This window comes from Podarcis vaucheri (genome assembly GCF_965113315.1).
Source record: "Podarcis vaucheri genome assembly, chromosome: 10".
Taxonomy (NCBI): domain Eukaryota; kingdom Metazoa; phylum Chordata; class Lepidosauria; order Squamata; family Lacertidae; genus Podarcis; species Podarcis vaucheri.
In genome coordinates this window covers 35771438-35794228 of record NC_138748.1, presented here as the reverse complement: position 1 = coordinate 35794228, position 22791 = coordinate 35771438, and the positions used below count along the sequence as shown (strand labels likewise).

General features: G+C 44.9%; 1 protein-coding gene across 2 annotated transcripts in view; it reads right to left on the bottom strand.

Annotated features, from left to right (window-relative positions):
* ALX1 (ALX homeobox 1) overlaps nt 1-22791 on the bottom strand; it is a 34549-nt gene that overhangs the window by 901 nt on the left and 10857 nt on the right. Inside the window, exons 3-4 of one of the 2 annotated variants that reach the window (XM_082241030.1) lie at nt 16152-16280; nt 537-593 (exon numbers count right to left, since the gene is read on the bottom strand). In XM_082241030.1, the coding sequence (XP_082097156.1) occupies nt 537-593; nt 16152-16280 (186 nt within the window). The remainder of the gene's footprint in view (nt 1-536; nt 594-16151; nt 16281-22791) is intronic. The other variant, XM_082241031.1, reaches the window with a different exon arrangement.

Here is a 22791-nt window from a genome sequence, read left to right as displayed (position 1 = left end):
CCAGGGAAAGGGTTTTTGTGGTTGTAATCACAAGACTGTGTGACAACCAACTTTTCACCTGGCTCCAGTGAGGGCAATGTGTCCATGGAAGCTGATTTATGAGCATCAGATTGTCTTCTAAGAATAAGCCCTGTGTGCTCAACAGTCAGCTGAATTAGAGGACCCCTGCATCCAACATCCCTAACTGTTCTTGCAGTTCCCTTTCAGTTCCAAATGTACAAGGAGTTGAAGTTCATTGTGCATCTTTCAGTGTGAAAGATAATTCTGCCCTTTGCACCTAAAAGAGCCGTCAAGGGCCATGTAGCTGAGCATCTTATTTTTCAAATAGTCTCCAACAGATCCTCTGGACTTTTGCATCGGGGCATCGGTCCCAGCACCTGATATTCAGAGGTTCGTGAAGGTACTATAGACAGCAACCAGTAAGAAGTATGCTCCATGAATTTCCTTAATTTTTAAAGCTGCCTAACCTAGGGGCCATCAACACATCTTGTGGTGGTGAGTTCCACAAGCTACTTATGCACAGTGCAAAGAAGTACCTCCTTCTGTCTGTCCTGAACCTGCTGCCAGTCAACTTCTTTGGGTGACTCCGAGTTCTAGAATTATGAGAGAGAAAAAGTTCCATCTGTGCTCTCCTCCCCATTTGTCATTTTATAAACCTCTATCACGTCAAATTGTGGGACACAGATGTCAGTCCTGCACCTTCTGCCAGTCATCTTTATTGACTAAATTGTGCATGACACTGTAAGCATGCAGAGATGTCACAAGAATTACTCGTGTATCCTCTCTGCTGCTGCTGCTTTTTGACATGCAGAACAAAAATAAAACAATTTTGCAATGTTGCTCTCAAACATGATATTGACACTCCTGAGTTAGAGGGCTTTCCTCATCCAAATGAACTAGTGCTGTGATTCTGTTTAGACTTAATGCTCTGCTTCCTGGAATGCCAGTCACTCCTATGGGCACAGCTCCTGGGGAGCCAATTCATCCCCTTCTCCTCCATACCAAAATTCAAGTTTCACATTTCCATCCTGCCTTGCACTGGCCACGTGCCACTCCTGTTAAAGGGAATGGGAAAGGGACCGCTGACCATTAGGTCCAGTCGTGGCAGACTCTGGGGTTGCGGCGCTCATTTCGCTTTACTGGCCAAGGGAGCCGGCGTACAGCTTCCGGGTCATGTGGCCAGCATGACTAAGCCGCTTCTGGAAAACCAGAGCAGCACACGGAAACGCCGTTTAGATTCCCGCTGGAGCAGTACCTATTTATCTACTTGCACTTTGACGTGCTTTCGAACTGCTAGGTTGGCAGGAGCAGGGACCGAGCAACGGGAGCTCACCCCATCACGGGGATTCGAACCACCGACCTTCTGATCGGCAAGCCCTAGGCTCTGTGGTTTAACCCACAGCACCACCCACATCCCTTACCACTCCTGTTACTATTGCTTAATGATGTTTCTATCTGACCTTTCCTCAAATGAACAAAAGATGCATGCATTCCCACTACCCACCCTGCTTTATCTCACAACAACCTTATAGGCTAGACTAAGATATAGTAACTGTGACCCAAGATGACCCCCATGGACTTCAGGGCTGGGTGAGGGTTTGAACTTGTTGTTTTCTAAATAAAATTAGGCTGATGAGAATGTGTGTGCATGCATATGCACCAACATTCATGCATACCCCCCAAACTGAAAACACCATGAGCTGTAATTTTGTGGGAATTATTTGCCAGGCAGCCTGTGAAACCAATGTGGAGGATTTCTGCTTCGTCGCATAAAGAAAGCAAGTGTAAAGTGAAATATATTCTGAGAGTCCATGGGAATTTTACTTCATCAATCTGATTTGCTTTTAATAGAAAGTAAAAGGAAACATTTAAGAGCCCTTCCTCATTATTTTTTTTAAAAGGATATATGAAAGAGAAATAGTATGTGCTTTACTGCTGTGTCAAATCTTCTCCAAGTTAAATTTTTGCTTTATGAGGAGCTAAATGCCTTCTACCATTTTTTTCCTGATGGATGTTTGCAACTGTTCTTACCCCTTATTTTCCTAGTGAGTGTGCCTATGAAAGGGGCCTCATTCCTTAGCTCAAAAAGTTAGGTATGTGTGCAGCTGCAACCTTATATTCTGATCTCTGCATGGAGGTGCAAGCTGTAAAAGTCCAAGCAAAGCTGCGAAAGGACAGCTTATCTCTCTGATCTGGCCTCAGACCCAGGCCTGGACCAAAGAGTGAATGGGGACGGGGTGGGGGGTGGGGGGGAGGAATGCCAAGTCATTTTGTCTAAAAGCAAAACAACACAGATTCATTACAGTTGTGGCAGGACAAATATGCCCTCAGGCCTTTGTTTTTGCAGATTGTCTGGGGTGGGGGGGGACAAAATTCCAAGCCAGGGTCACCTTACAGCGGTTCTCAACCTGTGGGTCCCCAGATGTTGTTGGACTACAACTCCAATCATCCCTGGTCTTGCTAGCTAGGGGTGATGGGAGTTGTAGTTCAACAACATCTGGGGACCCACAGGTTGAGAAAGGCTGCCCTCCTAGTCTCCCACACAAAGGAGGAGTGTCCCCCTGCAACATATTTAGCTAAAGGTGAGATGGCCTCTGCAAACATACCACCACTGCCCATGGGGCTTTGGGGGCATTAGGGCAGTGTGATCAGCTCCACCACACTGGGCACTGAACTGAGGGGTCTCTGTAGGGCATTGCAGCTATGACATAGTGAATTAAGCAGAACGGAAGGCAAGAGCCACAGAGCACCGCTGGAATTTGAAAGACCAAAATCTGACTCTTCTGGCATGATTGGGATTCCAAAGCACAGGTGCAGAGCCTACAAATCCTGTTTCAGAAAGCTTTTGATGTTGGATATTTGCAGTCTCATAGGAACCGCCCACAGGCCCATCTAGCATTATTTAACCTGGTATTTTTCCCCCCATCCTGACCAGCAGTGGCTCTAAGGATTTCAGACTGGGTTGGGGGTGGGGACAACAACAACATTCCCAGCCTTGCCTAGAGATGTCAGTCAGTGTAGACAGCACTGAACAAATTGGACCATTGGCCCAACGTGGTGTGAAAGCAGCTTTCCTAGGTTCATATGACGCAATTCCTTCAGCAATGTTGCATCCCAAGTTTTTGTCAAGTGGGATACTTGGAGTGCCAAGGAACAATAGGAGGATGTTGGAAGCATGTGAGGGGAGGATTAAAAGGAAAGAAAATGGATCAGTGGACCAAATTATTTTCATGCCAAAGTAAAAGGGGACTAAATCCTTAAAGGGCCAAAAGTTCCTGTAGCAACGCATGCTTTAAGTTCAGCCAGGCAAATGTTTTCCCATGTTTCATCATCTGCCTATCCCTTTAATTTGTCTTGAAATGCTAGAATTTAACCACAAAAGTCATGTCAAGCAAATAAAACTGAAAATTTATAAAGTTGGCAAGTAGGTTGTTTAGCTTTTCTTTACTTGAGGGAAGCACAATCATAAATTTGATAACAAAAGGGTATCCAGCAGAACTCTCGTTGCTTGGTTTGCGAGCGTGATGTAACTTTAAAAGTTGTGATCCTGTCTGTTTCACAGCACTACTTAAAAGCATAATTCTCTATTCCTCAAATTAGCAATTCTTTATTTTAAGTGGATAGGTAAAGATTTGCAGCAGGTTGACTGTTTAACAAGATATATGCTGTTAAGTTTCACTAAATAAATTCCTAAGTGTAAAATATATATTGGAATTTTAAAAATAAATACAGCCCTGTTTTACAATACATAGAAAACATCAGTGCCTCTCCTGGAATGTAGGGCAGAAAGGAGACAGTACTTGAATTTAAAGAAAATATTTTTCCTGTGATCTGTGTAGTATATAAAAGGCAATTCAAGGCGATTCTGAATAAGCCTATACATAGATCTCATCTCTGGTTTCTGTTAACATCACAAACATCTTGAGTTTTGCTCTTGTGGTTACTGTGAAATCACTAAAGAGCCCTTCAATATTTTTCCTTACTATAGTACATGTGTGTGAGTGGCAGTGGAGGTGGGGGTGGGATGGAAGCACTGTAAAATTCAATCAGATTAGCAAACTCATTAATCAACTACAATTTTAGTTGATTAATAGAAAGAGGTAACTTTAATCTGTGAGGGCACATACTAATTTGTGAAGCTGTTTTGGCTCCTGTGTTTTACAATAACAGGAATGAAACAGAAAATATTAAAGATTTTTTTTTTCTTTCGACAAGGCGGTCATTTTTCTTATTAGCTAGTAAATTATCACCTCCTTCAGTATCTCAGATGGCCACCTATGTTGTGGTAACTTGCACATTTATTTAGATGCATTTGATCAGAGCAATCTTATACATGCCAACCCAGAAGCAAGTCCAACTGAATTCAACTGGGCTTACTCCAGGTAAGTGGATATAAGGACTGCAGCCTTATTCAGTTAAATCAACTACAATTTCTTTAGTGCTAATTGATATATTTGCTAGTGGACAATATAAATAGGCAAACACTAGCAAACCTATACCAGTTAGGCTTCTGAATTTGGCCTGTCAGGTGCAGAGATCTGTTATCTCCAGCCCTTGGAATGAATTAGTTCAGTTGAACAAAGTTGACTTCCAACAGCTTGAAGCAAAAAGCACAAGTACAGGAACAAAGCAAATGAACAGGAACAAAGCTTTGAACAGCTGTCTGACAGACAGAAATTAAACAGGATAAGTCTTTTCTAGTATGAAAATACAATTATGGGGAAAGCTTCATCTGTTGCCATTCTGTCGGTCAGACTTCTTTTTACCTGTATTTGGTTTAGATTTACTTTTGAACCCTGAACTTCAGCACATTGCTTTGTAACATTCAGAATGCAGGGGGGGAGGGCGATACTAATTTTTTGTGAACTGTAAAAAGTTACAAATTTGGATGGACATGAACTATTTGTTTTGTAAAAGGATGGGCCTTTTAAAAACAAACTTTCCAAGCCCTGGTTATATCTGATCTAAGCACTAAGGATCTCTTAGCTGCAGTCTAAGCACTAAGCACCACAGTACTAAGATCAGAGATCTTATTTTCAGAGTTTATTTTCTCTCTTTGCGCTGTGGTACCTAGCATTTTCCTATGCAGGTAACATTTTCCATATCTCTTGCCTTACCACTGTAGGAACACAGGAAAAAAACTTCTGCCTATTCCTCAAAAGCCAGCAGGCACAAAATGCCTTTCTCTGCTCTTTAAAAAGCTTATCTCCAGTCCAATTTAGCTGCTACTCTTTTAACATCAAAGAAGCTTATCTCCATTCTTAGCGCTGCAGATTTAACAGTATTATTGAGCTATGGCCCTTTAAAAATGTCGCTGATACAATAACCACTTTTTGTTGTTACCACTGCAGACTCTCAACCCCAGCTATGTACACACTACACATTTAAAGCACATTTCCTTCCCCAAAGAAACCTTGAAACTGTAGTTTCCAAAGGGTGTGCGAAACATAGCTCTGTGATGGGTAGACTACAGTTCCTAGGATTCGGGGAGGAGGGGTTAATGTGCTTTAAACGTATGATGTATACACAGTCCTGATCTGCCCTTGAACGGTGCAGTGCTTTCAGTTTCTCCTCTTTTAAATAGTTAGCATTCTCTGCCTTTTTCTTGAAGTGCCTTAAACATGGATGGACAGCTCTTTCAAGCAGAGTATAACTATGATTTGTGCAAAATGCATTCCGAAGCAGATACTTAACCCCCAAAGGTATTCTGACTGCCAACTTCTCCTGCTTATGTCCCTTTTACTGTAGCCTCCTGAAAATGTTGATGGTGATACGACTATGACAATTCTGAAGATGCTGAACATCCCTTCTCTCTACAGAATTTAGCAATGCAGGATACTGTAACTGGAGTTGCAAGCAGGTCATCAATCAACCAGGGGAAACTGAAACAGGGACCCATAACCAATTGAGAGATGATCAGAAAATCTATATAAATGAAGGAATATCCACTCCAATTCTTAGCATGGTAGGTTGCTTCTTTGTTGTTGTTGTTCTGGGTTTTTCTTCCCAAAGCCTAACTGCTAAATATAAATCAGATCCTAGTTCTCTCTGCTTCTCCCAGGCTGCTTCAACTGGAGGAGGGAGAGACCCCCTCAAAAAAGAGGTTGGGGGGAGAGAACGCAGGAGGAGCAAAGGCCGCAGTTGCTCAGTGGTGAAGGGAAAACATTCTGCATATCTTATTTTAAAGAATTCTCTAATGTGGATTCACTATTGGAACTTAGGATGGTTGCATATTGCTGTACCTCAGTGTTTTCTCATCTGTGAATTAGGAGCAACATGGTCAAAGTTGTTTAAATACGATGTATTTTTAGTTTGTTTGTTCAAAATTTTAACTACCCTCCAGTTATTCTGCACATGTGTGTGCTATATGTATTTGCTTTGCCAGACTGCTTTTGCCACCAGAGCCATTGGCTGCCATGCCTTTCTACTTCCTCCTTTCTGCTTGCTGAACATCAGAATCTGGATTCTGTTGGCTCTGCCACTGTTTACAAGGCTGTGCCCCTGAGCACCTGGACTCTGTCCCACTCATCTAAAAGAGTCTCTTAAGTTAGAGGTTAGATGTATGACCCCTTCCCATGTATCTATGTTATACTGTATCTCCTAGACACAGGCTGAGGATTCTGCCATTCTTCTGACCAGGAATCAGATCCAGTCAGGCTTGATGTTAAATGCACACATTTAATGTATTTATTTTTTTTAAAAAAAAATGCAAATAGCATCTGCAGTTGGAGGGCAGGACTAATAATGAGCAGGATCGCAGCAGGAATGGGGGGGGAATTAAACCCTTTCCTCCCCTGAGGCTGTTCTGAAGAAAATCCCTGCTGGGTGCATTAGGGGGGGGAATCCCCAATAGGCAGCAATAGGGGGCGGAGGGGTTGGTAGGGTCTTAAGAGCTACAACGGGGGTGGGGAAACTTTTCTGGCTGATGAGCCACATGTTCATCTCCCTACCACCACCTGTCAAACCCCTGATGTCACTATGACATCAGATCGCACTGGGATTTGATGCCCAGGTTGTCAGGACTTCAAAACACAGCACAGGGCTGTATGAAAGCCCTGTTGCAAAGAGCCCTATATTGCTCTTTGAACCTCTGAAACCCATCATGTATGATATCGGATGTATAGCAAGAGGCTGTGACTTGCCCAAAATGGCTTCATGGGCCACTTGGAGATGCCTGGGAGGTCATATTTCTCACACAAACAGGAGGTTCCCCACCCCTAAGCTACAAGATAGACCTATGGTCTAATTGTATACAGTGCTTCCTATGCTCAGTGTATAGACAAGTCTCCTAACAAAACTAGCAAGGGGGGGTAATGATGCAAAGGCACATTATACAGTACATACTTGGAAGTTAAAATGACAATAGTAGCCTATGTGTCTTGCAGAGTCAAGTGTTATGCAATGTGAGTAGTCTTGGGGGACGGGTGCTGTGCAAAATATTCACTGTATGACCCTACCCAGACTAAAGGGCTGTGGTCAGCACAAATCAGAATGGTTGGTTCCAAGAAGGATGGGGCGCCTCTGTGGTTATTTGTCAGCTTCGTGCAGAACAAAAACATATTTTAGTCAAATGCCATGTGGTGTGTAATATGCACCATCTGGAGTATTTAATTCGAGCATGTAACTCTGATTATTGCTAATGGAAGTCCCCCATGTGCTCTCTGGTCATAAAGGGCCCCTATGTGGAATTAAGATGCAAGGTTTAACAAATAGCACATGCAGATTTATATAGTTCCTCACACCCTTGCTTTGTGAATCAGGAGCCCCCAAAGTTGCCCCACTGTTGGGAACTTTGCCATTGGCTAAATACATCAAATACAAGAAAATGCCTTCTACCAAGTCAGACCATCTAGCTCAATATCGTTGACACTAATGGGAAGCTCCTCTCCAGGGCTTCAGTCTGAAGCCTTTTCCTGCCATACCTGGAGACACCAAGAACTGATCCTCAGTCCTTTTACTTCAAAGCATGTGCTCTTTTGCTGAGCTGCAGACGTTCCTCCAGTGCACATAAACTAGATGAGCATGTTCCCTCATGACACAAAGCCGGCTATTCTGTTTTGTTTGCCCTTTTCAGGAGAGATATCATCTTCTTACTTTAGCCACTTTGAACAGGAGTGAGGAGTAAGAGCAGTAGCTCAACTTCTGCCTTCCTCCAGTCACTTGCTAATGCCCATTTCATCCCAACGCCTTTGCCTCTGGGGTCAGTAGATGGTATCTCTCAGTGAGGGAGATTTGGCCCAGGTTCCTCCAGCTGCTGACACCTACCTTTCTTGGTGCATTTTTCTTTAAGATCTACTTATCATCATTTTTTTAGACAGCATCTTAAAAAGCAGAGACATCACCTTGCCAACAAAGGTCCATATAGTTAAAGCTATAGTTTTCCCAGTAGTGATGTATGGAAGTGAAAGCTGGACCATAAAGAAGGCTGATCGCCAAAGAATTGATGCTTTTGAATTATGGTGCTGGAGGAGACTCTTGAGAGTCCCATGGACTGCAAGAAGATCAAACCATTTTGAAGGAAATCAGCCCTGAGTGCTCACTGGAAGGACAGATCGTGAAGCTGAGGCTCCAATACTTTGGCCACCTCATGAGAAGAGAAGACTCCCTGGAAAAGACCCTGATGTTAGGAAAGATGGAGGGCACAAGGAGAAGGGGACGACAGAGGACGAGATGGTTGGATAGTGTTCGTGAAGCTACCAGCATGAGTTTGACCAAACTGCAGGAGGCAGTGGAAGACAGAAGTGCCTGGCGTGCTCTGATCCATGGGGTTACGAAGAGTCGGACATGACTAAATGACTAAACAACAACAAATCATTATTTTTTCCATCCAGCTTTTCCTCCAAATAGCTCAAGTTCCTCCAAATAGCTCCAAGTAGTGGACTTCCGGGTTGACGCGATCTGGAAATGGCGGATTCCCTCCGAGCTGCGGAGGGAATCGGCTCTACCGAGGACGGGTCTTTGCCGCGCCGGCGACGCGGGGACCCTTAAAAACCGCAGGCGCGGAAGCCTGCGGACTGAAGACTCGGCGGGTGCCTTAAGCGCCCCCCCTGATTCGCGAAGAGCCTTTTTAAAGGCTGCGGAGGGGATACGGGGGTGCCGTGGCACTGAGAGTCGATCGCTACCTCGGTGGAGCGAAGCCGCGAGCCATGACCAGAGAGCGCTGACTTCCTTCCTTGAAAATCTGGACTGAAAGAACTACCCGTGAGTAAGACGGATTGGGACTTTAAAAAATTTTACCCTGAATTGGAGACGATCGGGGCGTGTGCTAAAAGGAAGTCCGCACCCCCCCCCCCTTGTAGAAGATCTAAGCCACGACACAAGAGCTAAGCTGGAGAGCCTACCCTTGGTGGGGTGAGTTAAAAAGGACATTAACTTTCAAGATTTAGTTAAAGGAAATTTCGTGCTGGAGAGTGGAGTTTCAGAAGCCTTCTTTTTGTTTTAAACAACCCCCCCTCCCGGGCTCGGGAACGTCCTGCCTTTGTGCCTGTGTAAGAGCCGCGGAGTTTGACAGCTGTCAAAGCTGTCAAACGGGCAATTTAAAGCGGAAAAATCGTTATTTAAGACCCCTCTGGACTAAGACGAGCTACAATTGAGCCAAAATTGTTGGAAACAAAGTAATAACAAGAAGTTAAAGGGTTGTTGGGCAAAAGATTAATAAGTAACCAGATTCCCCCTAGGGGGAATTCTGTGAAACTACAATGGATACAATGGCTGTGGATGGAAAGTTACTAGTGGAAATCGAAAGGATGTTTCAATTGGTGGGAATCTTACAAGAGCAGAGCTTGGCCATGAATAAACAACTTACGATTATGACCTTGGGAACAGGCAACTCTGCTGTTTGTGTTGAGGACCTGAATGAGAAAGAATCCACAGCTGAAGGGGAAACAACATCTTCAGAGGTGGAAGAGACTAAACAAGAAAAAGAGAAAGTAACCTTGGGAAGTAACAACCAAAAGCTGACATCTGTGGAATACAAGCAAGGAGACTTTGGGAACATATCTACCACAAGTCTGCGAAAGATACAGGAGAAGAAGGAGGAGGCCCTGGGACAATATGGAATACAGGAACTTAAAATAAAGAGATATGATTGGGGCCTCCGTTTGGACTTTGATTCTGAGGATACAGGCTTTGTGGAAATTTTCCAGCAGTTGATTACAAATCTCCTTGTGGGAAGAGAACATACTTGGATGGTGAAAGAACTTTTTCCAGACTTGACGACTGACATAAAGGACTACCAACAAGACCGGCGGAGAGGGACTGAAAGAGATTTGAAAGCCTCGGACGTGAGGAACCCAGGCTGAGAATCCCGATTTTGGATTTTTATTGGGAAGGGACAAAAACCGGGGATGGGAGGGAGGGAAGAGGAGATTCTCAGAAACTCTTAAGACTTTTAGGTTTGGTTAATATGATTTTTAATTAAGACAAAATGAAAAATCGATGGAAGAGAAATTAAGTCCAACTTAGGAATATTAATTTTTATTATAAAAGAGGTAATAAGAGGAATAAGATAGTTAAGAGGAGAAATACCAACTTGCTGATATAACTTTGGGAATTGGGATGCACGAGGGGGGCTGAGGGGAGGTCAGGGAACAAGGTTATGAAATGAGGATCTGCTGAATCTATACATGTCTTTGTTATGTGTTATTTTTTGTGTGTGTTTTGTCTTTATAAAAGCGGAAAACCCAATAAAAAAATTATATAAAAAAACCAAATAGCTCCAAGTAGTACAAATGGTTCTCTCCCCACCCCATCACTACTTCGTTCAATACCCTTACCATGAAGTCACATCATGCAGCTAAACGCTGGAGAGGTTGCAGCAATTCAACACCATGTTCCTAATGGGACTCTGCCACCCTTTGGACAAGTCAAAATGGAGTTCTTATCAGCATCCACTACTAAGAAACTCATGCCCTGTGACATCCGTGTGTGTGACACAAGACCTATTCAGGCTTACTGGAAGGAAGAGCCAATAGCTGGGGCAACAGGGCTGCAGGACCATGGATCTAGCCTCACATCCTAGGATGCACATTCCTCCCAGTTTCTTTGGCAGTGGGGAACCTTTAGCATCCATGGAGACTGCATGTATACTTGAGGACCTGGGAAGATCAGGATACCAGGAAATGGGGAAGGGCCATAGCACAGTGGTAAGCATCTTCCTTGCAAGCAAAAGGTCCAGGTTCAATCCCAGGGGTCTCCAAGTAGGGTTGGAAGAGACACTTGCCTGAAATCCTGGAGAGCCACTACCAGGCAATATTAGGAAAAGGTAAAGGACCCCTAAGGGACGCGGGCGGCGCTGTGGGTAAAAGCCTCAGCGCCTAGGTCTTGCCGATTGAAAGGTCGGCGGTTCGAATCCCCGCGGCGGGGTGCGCTCCCGTTGCTCGGTCCCAGCGCCTGCCAATCTAGCAGTTCGAAAGCACCGCCGGGTACAAGTAGATAAATAGGGACCGCTTACTGGCGGGAAGGTAAACGGCGTTCCGTGTGCTGCGCTGGCTCACCAGATGCAGATTGTCACGCTGGCCACGTGACCCGGAAGTGTCTCCGGACAGCGCTGGCCCCCGGCCTCTTGAGTGAGATGGGCGCACAACCCTAGAGTCTGTCAAGACTGGCCCGTATGGGCAGGGGTACCTTTACCTTTTAAAGGACCCCTAGATGGTTATGTCCAGTCGAATTTGACTATGGGATGCAGCATTCATCTCCGCTTTCAAGGTGAGGGTGCCGCCGTTTGTCTGCAGAAAGCTTTCCAGGTCATGTGGCCAGCATAACCAAACTGCTTCTGGTGCACAGAACGTCATGAGGAGTGCCAGAGGACACGGAAATGCCGTTTACATTCCCATCACAGCAGTTCCTATTTATCTACTCATCTTGGTATGCTTTCAAGCTGCTAGGTTGGCAGGAGCTGGGACAAAGCAATGGGAGCTCACCCTATTGCATGGATTCGAACTGCCGGCCTTCTGATCGGCAAGCTGAAGAGGCTCAGTGGTTTAGACCAGTGTTTCCCAAACTTTTTTGGGCAACGGCACACCTGTTTAATGAAAAAAATCTCGCGGCACACCACCATTAAAGCCCCGCCCCGTGACGTCAGCGCGCAGCGTCACGCCGGGAGGGACGCACGAAAGTGAAAGTTTTTTCCCTCCCCCTTGCCGGGGAACCTCCAAGCTTTGGGGGTGGGAGGAGGCAGCAGAGCGAGGGACTGAGGGACGGCGGCAACTGAGGCGGCGGCGGCTGTTGTGGTGGTGGCGGCGATAGCGGGCGGAGGAGGGGGCGGCGGCGGGGCTTGAGGAGCCGTCGCCGGGAGTTGCTGCTGCTGTTGTTGCTGCTGCTGCCCGGACATGCCGGCCTCCTCCTCCTCCGCTGTCTCGCGCTCCTCCCTTTTGCACGCGCTGCCCCGCCGCTCGGCACCACCACCGCGGAGCCGCCCCCGGCTCGACGCGGATCCTCGCCGCCGCCGCCTCTCACTGCCCGACTCGCCCGCCTCCCTCCCACGGCACACCAGCCAATGTCTCACGGCACAGTAGTGTGCCGCGGAACACCGGTTGGGAAACACTGGTTTAGACCACAGTGCCACCTGCATCCCTTCAGACAATATTGAGCTAGACTAATGACACCTTGAAGATCCCATTTAGGCCAGGGCACTGCAGGATCTAAATATTTTTCAGAAATAGCTAAATACAAGCTAAATACAAAGGCATGTCATGATGAGGATCAGAAAACCACTGACTTTGCAGGCTTTGGTGATCTAAGTGAAATATGCTGCTGTTGACTGTGCTATTCTGAGAACTCTGCCTAGATGGATCTAGAGCTCCCACTGCCACAACCCCTTGCTAAACTCAGGGATTTGGGACTTGGCTTCTCTTCCTCCACTTTTGATTCTCTGCTACCACTCATGTTTCCTAGACTCAAGAAAAGATTCCCTGAGAACACAGGAAACTGCCTCTGACCACTGGTCCATCCAGCTCCATACTGTCTACATTGCGGGGCAGTGGCTCTCCAGGGTTTCAGACAGGAGTCTCTCCCAGCCCTACCTGGAGATGCTGGGGATTGAATCTGGCACCTTCCACATGCAAAGCAGTTGCTCTACCATAGAGCTAGGGCTCCCTTCCAGTTCCTTCAGCCATTCCTGAGAGGAATTCTGGATTCCACTCTCTCCTATGCCACAACATTTACCAGGTCGCCATTGGCATGCCATTTTCTCCATCTGACTTATTGCTTGGCTACTTGAAGGAAGGATGGACACACAGGCATAAACAGATAAAATAACAGAAATTGTTCCTGAACGTCTTCACTTAAGATCACATTCTCACAGGGCCCTTAATTATATGTTTTTAGTGTACTTAGATCTGGGCACAAATTGTTTTGCATTTGCTATTATATTACCGTTATTCACTAATGCTGGTTTTGGTGTTCTTTAATGCTGTGTTACTTGTGCTGAGATTGTTTTTGCACATCTTTTTGGTTTTGTAAGCCACCCAAAGAAGATGAGATAATAATAAGTGAAATTCAACTAAGATTTATTCTGAGTAGACTCATTGAAATGAATTAATATGACTAAGTTAGGCCCGTTAATTTAAATAGATCCGCTGTGATCACAAGTGTTTAAATGTTTGACAGCAATCACAGCAACAACTCTGAATTCTGTGGCCCCATTCAATGTTTATTAGTGTGTGTGTGTGTGTGTGTGTGTGTGTCTTGAGATGGATGCCAACAACACAGAGAGAAGAAAACACACAGAGACAGAGTGCAACTGACTGAGAGATCCAGAACTTTAAGCAGCTCATGTTTTGACATCTATAAGCTTTTTTATTTTTTGTACAGCTCCTAAGAATGTTAAGCATGTTATAATAATTGTTTTTTAAATTAGATGATCATTATCATTATCATGAAAAACAGTATCATACATACTAGAGATCATGGGAAATGTAGTTTCTGAGTGTCCAAGTGTTCAGTAGGAAGATCAAGTGTTCTGGAAATGATTTGTCCCACAACTCCTTACACATGGGACACCTCTGAGCAGGCTGATGGCAATATCTCAGATGCCCAGAACCTTGGGACCTAGTTTACAGGGCACCTGCTCTTCCTACTGAGTACCCAGCAGATGATTGATGAATGAATGAATGAATGAATGAATGAACAAATGAACAAATGAACTTGATCCCAGTGACTGCCTAGACACCCAGTGAAGAATGGGGAACTTGTGACCCTCCAGATGTTGCGACGTTCCCAAGCCCCAGCTCCTATCAGCCTCAGCCAGCAAGGACACTGATCAGCGATGATGGGAGTTGTAGTCCAACAACATCTCTCAAGGACCACAGGTTCTTTGTCCCTGTTCTTGGACTTGGAGCCTGCTGAATAGCCCCAGGCCGGTCACTCAAATAACCACCTTGTATTTAAATACATGGGGAGCTATGCTGTGCGTTGCCCAGTTGCAGAAATGTAATCTAAAGTTCACTTGGGTTCCTTAAAGGTGGTGCATTTGGAAAGAGGCTCACCCTGACAATCTGCTATGATGGCTGCTGCTAATTCAGGCTGTGATTTATATAACATATAAAATGGATGCATATGCATTCTCGCTCTGCCACATGTTCACTGATGGCAGCGGGAGTGATGTTGCAGATGCTGGTCTTCTATCCCAGTGTTCAGCATTAGTGTGCATACAGCAGGGATCCTGATTATGTACACAGAGTTGTAGACATGTAGGTCTCTTTCACACTAACACTGAACATCCAGATGTTAGGGACAGTGGAGCCCATAGGAATTTTCCTACTCACCCCCCCAGCATATCTAGTATACACATGTGGCAGGTGGAATACACATACACCTAGAAATTTTAGGAAATCAAGCTAAGTGTGCAATTCTATACATGCCTACTCAGAAGTAAGGTGGATATACATATGTAAGGGGCCATAGGATTGCAGGCTAAATTTCAAAGCTCACACTGAGATCACAAAGTCACCTGCTGTTTAGCAAGTGCCACCCAGTTGCCACCAGTTGTGCTGCCATTTTCCCCACTCTGGTGTTCCCAGACTAAATACTTCTACTTGGAAGTAAATCTCATGTGTTTCAGACTTTAAAATACAATTAACATTAGCTTTACGATTACAGCAAAGTTAAATTCTGTCTTAGTGTGAGGTAGAGGTAGCTAACTTTTGGTTAATTTTATGACATGTGAGAGGGCCTAAATCACCTTGAAGAATTAGCCAAATTGGCCAACGAGAAAAATGGTTGAAATTCCAGACAAATAGCAAGTGCCTGACATTTTACTTGCTATCCAACTTTGTGACTTTGCAAAGAGTTTAATGAATTTCCTCCAAACTGTCTTTTTTTAAAAATAGGAATACATTCCCACAATATTCCAACAGCTATTTGTTTATCTTTGTGAACATTTCAGCTGCTCTGATTACAATGCCTTGTGACATTTACAAAGGGGGGGGGATAAAAAATGTGTGTTAAGGAAAATAAAATTATACAATTAACGGTCGGGCACAGAAAGGGATAAAAAGAAAACAGATGGTTGGCTGCAATTACTGTTTTTATAGAATTCTTAGTCAAGCAGAGTATAAGTTGCCAAAAAAAAACAACACCTGGAAATATTGTCTTATCATACTACAGGAGGTTAGATTTCTTCTAATAGTTAACAAATGCACTGAATCTAAAGAGCAAAATTGTACAATGGTTTGATCATAAGTGTAACACATTTACCATCTGGTTGCCTTTCAAGAATTTGTACTCATCTAGAAATTCTATTAAAACGCTTAATATATATTATAATTAAATCATACCTACAAATTAGGAAGCAATCATCCTAGTCACTGAAACTCCTTACAGCTGGAGAAACTCCAATGAACACATGGAGCTCAGCTCCCCTGACATGCAGGGGCTCTCCCATTCATTTTAGTGCATGTAGGGCTGTTTCTTGGCCTCAGATCAGAAAGGAAGATCAGAGTTCCTCTCAAACTAAAAAGTACCATCTTGAGCTTACTCTCTCTCCCCAGAGGATGTGACAGATTTCCATGCAAGAACCCCATGGTACACGCCAAAGTGCCCCGTGTGGCTCTGGCTTGGGTGCCAACGATGGCCAAAATATGGGTTGATTTCAGAAGTGTAAACACAGAGAGCTTGCAGTTAAAGAACCAGAGCTTTGCTATATTAAATACCTGTGGGTAGCTATCAGTCCTCGGTAGAACAGATATGTCATAGGTGGCAGCAAAATGACTTTTGGCTTGTTGGATTTGCCCGTACCGTTCCCTCTTTCTCCACTTTGCCCTTCGGTTTTGGAACCAGACCTACATCAGAGAAGACAACAATGGTTAGACTACTCAGGGGGACGACCGGAGGCAAAGGGCAAGATAACATACCCCTCCACAACTCGACTGGCAGCTGAATCTTACTTCAAGACTTACTTTTTAAGTTTAGAGAAAAGGTGAGTAAGAGGCAACATGATATAAGTTTCTTAAAATATGCACAGAAAGGAGAACGTGGCTAGAGAAAAGGGTTTTTTTCCACTCATAGAATCCTAGAATTGTAGAGTTAGAAGAGACCCAGAGGGTCTCCTAGTAAGGTAAAAGGTAAAGGGCCCCTGGACAGTTAAATCCAGTCGAAGGCAACTATGGGATTGTGGAACTCATCTCGCTTTCAAGGTGAGGGCACTGGCGTTTGTCCACAGACAGCTTTCCGGGTCATGTGGCAAGCATAACTAAACCGCTCCTGGCGTAACGAAGCATTGTGACGGAAGCCAGAGTGCATTCAAACACCGTTTATCTTCCTGTTGCAGTGGTACCTATTTATCTACTTGCTCTGGTGTGCTTTTAAACTGCTAGGTTGGCAGGAGCAGGGAAAGAGTAACCAGTGGTGGAGCTTCATACTCCGGCACTGGGGGGGGGGGTGAGAGCAGGCAGGGGCAGGGCTGGCGCACGTCCCAGGGGCATGACGCACTGCCTGCAGGGGCATGGCGCCCAGCATGGGTGGTGGGACCACCGTGATGGCACCCTACCGGGATCACGCTGCCGGGGCAGTGTGCTCCCCCGCACTCCTCTTCCTCCGCCAGTGAGAGTAATGGGAGTTCACCCCGTCGCGGGGATTTGAACCACCAACCTTCTGATTGGCAAGCCCAAGAAGCTCAGTGGTTTAGACCACAGCACCACCCGTGTCCAACCCCCTGCAATGTAGGAATCTAAACTAAATCATACATGACAGGTGGCCATCTAACCTCTGCTCATAACACTAGAATTTGTGGACATCCAATGAAGCTGAACATTGGAAGATTTAGGACAGATAAACAAAAGGATTTCTGTGCTTAGCACATAGTCAAACTATGGGACACACTCCCCCAGGAGGCAGTGATGGCCACCAATTTGGAGGTCTTTAAAACAGGATTAGCTAGGCAAGCCTTGTTAACTTGTTCTCATACCAACAAATGGTCCAAGGCCATGGAGACTATTACTGCACGCTACTCCCTCCCAGATCTCGACACGCTGTCATCTTGGGACCAACATAAAATCCGGGCCTGGATTCTTACAAGAGACGAGGCCATGGACCGGGCACAGTCCACCACAGCCCGCCTCTCCATGTGGCTCCCTAAAGTGAAAGTGGTAAGATCACTTGCTAACTACTTGATAGAACTTACGGAGCCCAATTTGAGAAGAGCGTTCACTATGGCCCGTTTCCATTCTATACCCACGGCCTTCCTGCAGGGGATTTACTCTAAGACCCCTATTACTCAGCGTTTATGTCCATACACAATGAATGAAGTAGAGGACTTCATACATTTCTTTTTCTACTGCCCTATTTATGAGCCAATAAGACCTAAGCTCCTCCTCTTGATCCCGTCCACCATTACATCTAAGGAAGACTGTTTGAAATCGCTTCTTGTGGACGCAAATCCCCAAATTTCACGTGGGGTGGCAATCTTCATAGTGCAGGCTCTGAAACTCAGGGCTACTCTGACTGGGTAGTGTGTCCTAGACCTGGACCTGTTTTAATTCTTTTTATTACTTTTTAGCCCAATGTGCTGAGCCTATTTTGGGGCCATTTTATGCTTTATATACATCCGCATTTTAGATTCTTGGCGCTGGCAACTAAATCTTTACATTATTGTCTTAGGGTAATTTAAATGTCATTATGCCAGTAATATCGCTTTGAATTTTGTTTGGTTGCTTGTCTCTAGTATTTATGTCTTATTTTGCTATGGCTGTATGCTAATGCAATAAAGGTTTGACTTTGACTTTTGAAAACAGGATTAGACAAACTCATGGAGGAGAGGGCTATCAGTGGCTACAGACCATGATGACTATGCCCTACCTCCACAGTTATAGTCAGCAATGCTTATGAATGCCTACTGTTGAAAACCATGGGAGGGGACTGGGCTCTTGTACTCATGTTATGCTCACAGGTTTCCCGCAGGCATTTGGTTGGCCACTGCGATAACAGGGTCCTGTACTAGATGGGCCTGTGGCCCAACCCAGCAGGCTATTCTTATATTCTTATTATTACGAGTGACAGTACCATGTCCCTCTGCCACAACTGAGGACAGCAAGCTGGCTAAGGAGGTGCTGTTTTGGCCGTATGGCACACACAGCTCTGTCCTCCAGCGTCTAACCTCCACAACCTGCCCCCTAGCACCTGCTGCCTCACACTGCCTAATGGTGGAGATGGCCCGAGTCAATTATACAATATTGACGCTGAGAAACACTTAGAATCTGCTACCAGACAGAATAAGAGATCAGTTAATTGGTGCCAATTACTGCAAGGGTGTCAACCTGAATAAAATAAGGGGGGGCAAGGTAAGCCCCACCCCACATTCAATCACAAGACACTGTGCACACAAACACCATTTGAATGGCAAGGCCTATCAACTTAGGGTCTCTCTTAAAAAATTAGACACAACCTTAATTTTGCTACCATAATGATAAATGATGGGAAAGCTCCTGCCCCTCATATCTCATAAAGTAGGGGAGGAATTAGGAACCTGCAATGTTGTTGGATTAGGAACCCAGATGTTGTTGGACTCCAGCTCCAGCCAGCATGGACAACAGTCAAGGATCATGGGTGTTGGAGTTCAGCAATGGGCCACAGGTTCCCCACTTCTGATGCATACAAAGGATGCTTTCGCTCCATCAAATAGTGAACTCAGCTAGTAAGTGCCACCAGGATCAGGGAAGTCCCTAGGTACTTAAAGAACTTGGTGCACAGGTCCATGGCATAATATCTGCATATGCTAATTTCGATGTAAATATGTGTATGGGGAATTAAGGTGGTGGAACTCTAGAGTCTCATCAGCAAGGCACTTTGCAGTGCTCTGAGTCTTTAAAAAAGATTGAGTGGGGCAACCTAAAAGGGAGGACTAAGCATGCTGAGCACAGGGACCACTGAAAATGAAAAACAGAAGAGTGGAGTGCTTTCTTAAAAGGAATGACAAGTTTCCAAGGCAGCACCATGCCTAATATGTTACAATAGTCCACAGTAATGATGTGGAGCTCCTGTGCTTGTGCTTTGCCCTTGTTCACTTTTGGAGAGAGGAAGCTCCACACATATCAAAGACTACTTACACTCCATTGAAGTGAAAGGGGAAGCATTTGTGATCAGAGGAGCTCCACACACACACACACACACACACACACACACACACACAGCTCCTGCACCCAGAGAAAGTCATTACAGTGCAACAAATGTGTTTGAAACTTTAAATCGTATCACCAGTCACATATTTATATAAATCATTGCCAAAAGATTGTTCATGTGAGTTATTACCATAGCATTTGTTGCCAAAGCTACTCCCTCCTTTTACTCACCCTATTTCAAAGCCTCTGAATAAATAAATGGATCCTGTTTCTTTCAACAACAACAAAACGCAACTTGAAACAAATATCAAAATAGCATTGTGGTGTCAAATGGCAGGGAGGTTGTTCTCCTCTGTGCCACAACATTTCTGGTCAAATTATACAGCGTTAAACTGAGCTCAAAAATAGTGCTGTTCCCCCTGGCTCATGTTTAAAGATCAGCAAACGAGGAAAGAACTAAAGCCCTTAATGCATTTCAAATCTAATATCGGAGCAGGAACTTTAAACAGAAATGTTTCTGAAACTGATTTCAGTGTTAATCACTTGTGGTGGTGATTTATTGCTTTTAGCCCTTCAGGATACCCAAACACACATGTACCCGCCCCTTCCTAATATTGCCCAAAGCAGCAGGGACGGCCTTTTAATTTCCATAGACCCGTTGCGAATTTAATGCGTCAGTTTTGAAAAATCCCCCCCCCCAAACAATCAAAGCACAACCCCGGCTCAAACCTGTTAAGCATTTCTTTTCTTTTTATGAACCTAGGCTGCTGGTGCAATCCTGCCCTTAGCGATTCGTGCAGAAATTCCACTGAAGTCAATGGGGCTGTTCCAGTCCTTAACCAATTGCAGGATTGCACCTCTTGTGGGCAAATTTGTATTATCTATTGTGCCGAAGGCTACAAGAAACCATTCCCTCCCCCCTTGCTGTCTCCGCAGGAGGCAGAGAGAACATATTATGGGAATTTAGTAATGAGGCCCTTTCATTGAAAAAGTCCTTGACAATCTCCTTAAGCTGGGTGCCAATTAATCCACTGACATGCGGCAGGAAAGAGAACAACTCCGATAAATTAGGTTCAGGCTGACTCTCTCGGCATGGATGCAGGACGAAACTTAAATTGGATCTTGATGAAATGCCGCGGAAGGGAGACGTACGGAGCATATCCAGCCAGTCATTTGGCTAAACTAAATAAAACAATTTGCTTGAATTTAAAGGAACTGACGGGGAAGAAACCCACATTTTTTAATGCTGACACTCCCCCAAAATGTTTCTGTTTACATCGATTTACTCAAAGCCGGCTCTTGGCAAAGATAAAGTAACCATTTGCCTATACAAAACAAGGCAACAATCTGCTGCTTGTTATCCCTGCTTAGCCAGATGCGGGTCTCTAATGATGTCAGGCCTTTGAAAATTGCTTAATATTGTGATGGAAGACTCGGAGGAAGAAAGATCCCCAGTTTCTTGCATTGGCCTTTTTCAGTAGGCTGATCAGAAATGCAAAAATCCAGGGCATTTAGTTCAATAAGCACGGAAATCTCTGTGTACACAAAGCATAAAATAAACATTCTCAAGGGGGGAAACTGAAACCAGCAATTTTGTTCCAAGGAGAGCACATAATATATACAGACTGTAAATCCACGCTCTCTTTATTGTGCTCCACACAAAACTAGACAGATCTGATTCTGGCACCTTTACCCATCTTGGACAACAATGTGGCATGAGAGAGCCCAAACTTATTGCAACCCAGGAGATAAAACTGAGCCAAGCTCCATCCCATATGGCCAGATCTCTTGACTCTACTCAAAGAGTGTAAAATGATGTTGAGCATGGGCAGAAATTGCAGTTATGTCAACATCAAGGTACAAATGAAGGGGGGGGTAATCTGAAAGCATGATATCTGGATTCTGTGAACTTACTCTCAGAAGCACACTTAAAAATAACCTCCAATTTGTTTATTTTTTGGCACCAAGACTTTCAAAGAGAATCCAGAGTCTAAAGAGTTGCTGAACATTCTGGATTTAAGGGGAAGGAATGCAATTGGAGGGATGTCATTTTAGAATTCTAAGAATATCTTTTGTTTGTTTGTTTTGTTGTGTGCAGATCTGCTAGTGAAGGAGCATATCTTGTCATACTAACTTTATATAAGTGCCAGTGCCCTGGAAAGTTCAGAAACAGACACCTTTGTTCAGTTCCTCATGCTTCAATATCTGTCTCCTTTATTTCTTAGCAAGGCCTTTTCAAATTACAAAATTGTATTCAGTCTGAAGAGTAAACCTCACATTGTCAGTTATTCTGTTCAGATTTTTTTTTAAAAAAAAAATCCAGCCTCTGTAGCTGTTCTCCCGATTTAGCACTGTACAAAACTTCCTAAAGGCAGGGATCCATTGAGGAGACTGTAAAAATCTATCGCCTCCTAATGAAAAAGCATTTCACTGAATTTGACGGTTCATTTGGTTTGCAAATTATCACAATCTGCAGCATTTTCTGCATGTGCAAACTGTTTTCCCATTTTTATCTTGTGGTGTTCAATGGGACTTGATTCGGCTCAATGGGCAGGATCCAAAGAACTGAGAGGCTGGTTGTGAAAGCTTTACAGTGCAATTCTACCCATGCCAACCTGGAAGCTCCCTTTAGACACTGGTTGCCTCCATGTTGCTAAGGTAAAGGTAAAGGGACCCCTGACCATTAGGTCCAGTCATGACCGACTTTGGGGTTGTGGTGCTCATCTTGTTTTATTGGCCAAGGGAGCCGGCGTACAGCTTCCGAGGTCATGTGGCCAGCATGACTAAGTGGCTTCTGGCAAACCAGAGCAGCCGGACCACATTTACCGGCGGAGCGGTACCTATTTATCTACTTGCACTTTGATGTGCTTTCGAACTGCTAGGTTAGCAGGAGCAGGGACCGAGCAACGGGAGCTCACCCCGTCGCGGGGATTCGAACCGCCGACCTTCTGATCAGCAAGTCCTAGGCTCTGTGGTTTAACCCACAGTGCCACCCACGTCCCTAAACACATCCCTAACCCTTGTTGCTAAACACAGGTGCAAAAAGTTTTAGGGGTGTGCTTCTACAGCTGCTGCCCTGACCAGAGGCGCTCGCCATCCCACCTGAGCCGCATGCCAGGCAGGAGCTGGGAGAGGATGGCTGGCGAGATTCATGGCAGGGGCGGTGCCCCAGCCTGAGCAGGTGCACACACGTGTCCCACCACTGCTCCACAGCTCCGTCCAGCAGCAGCTCTGCATG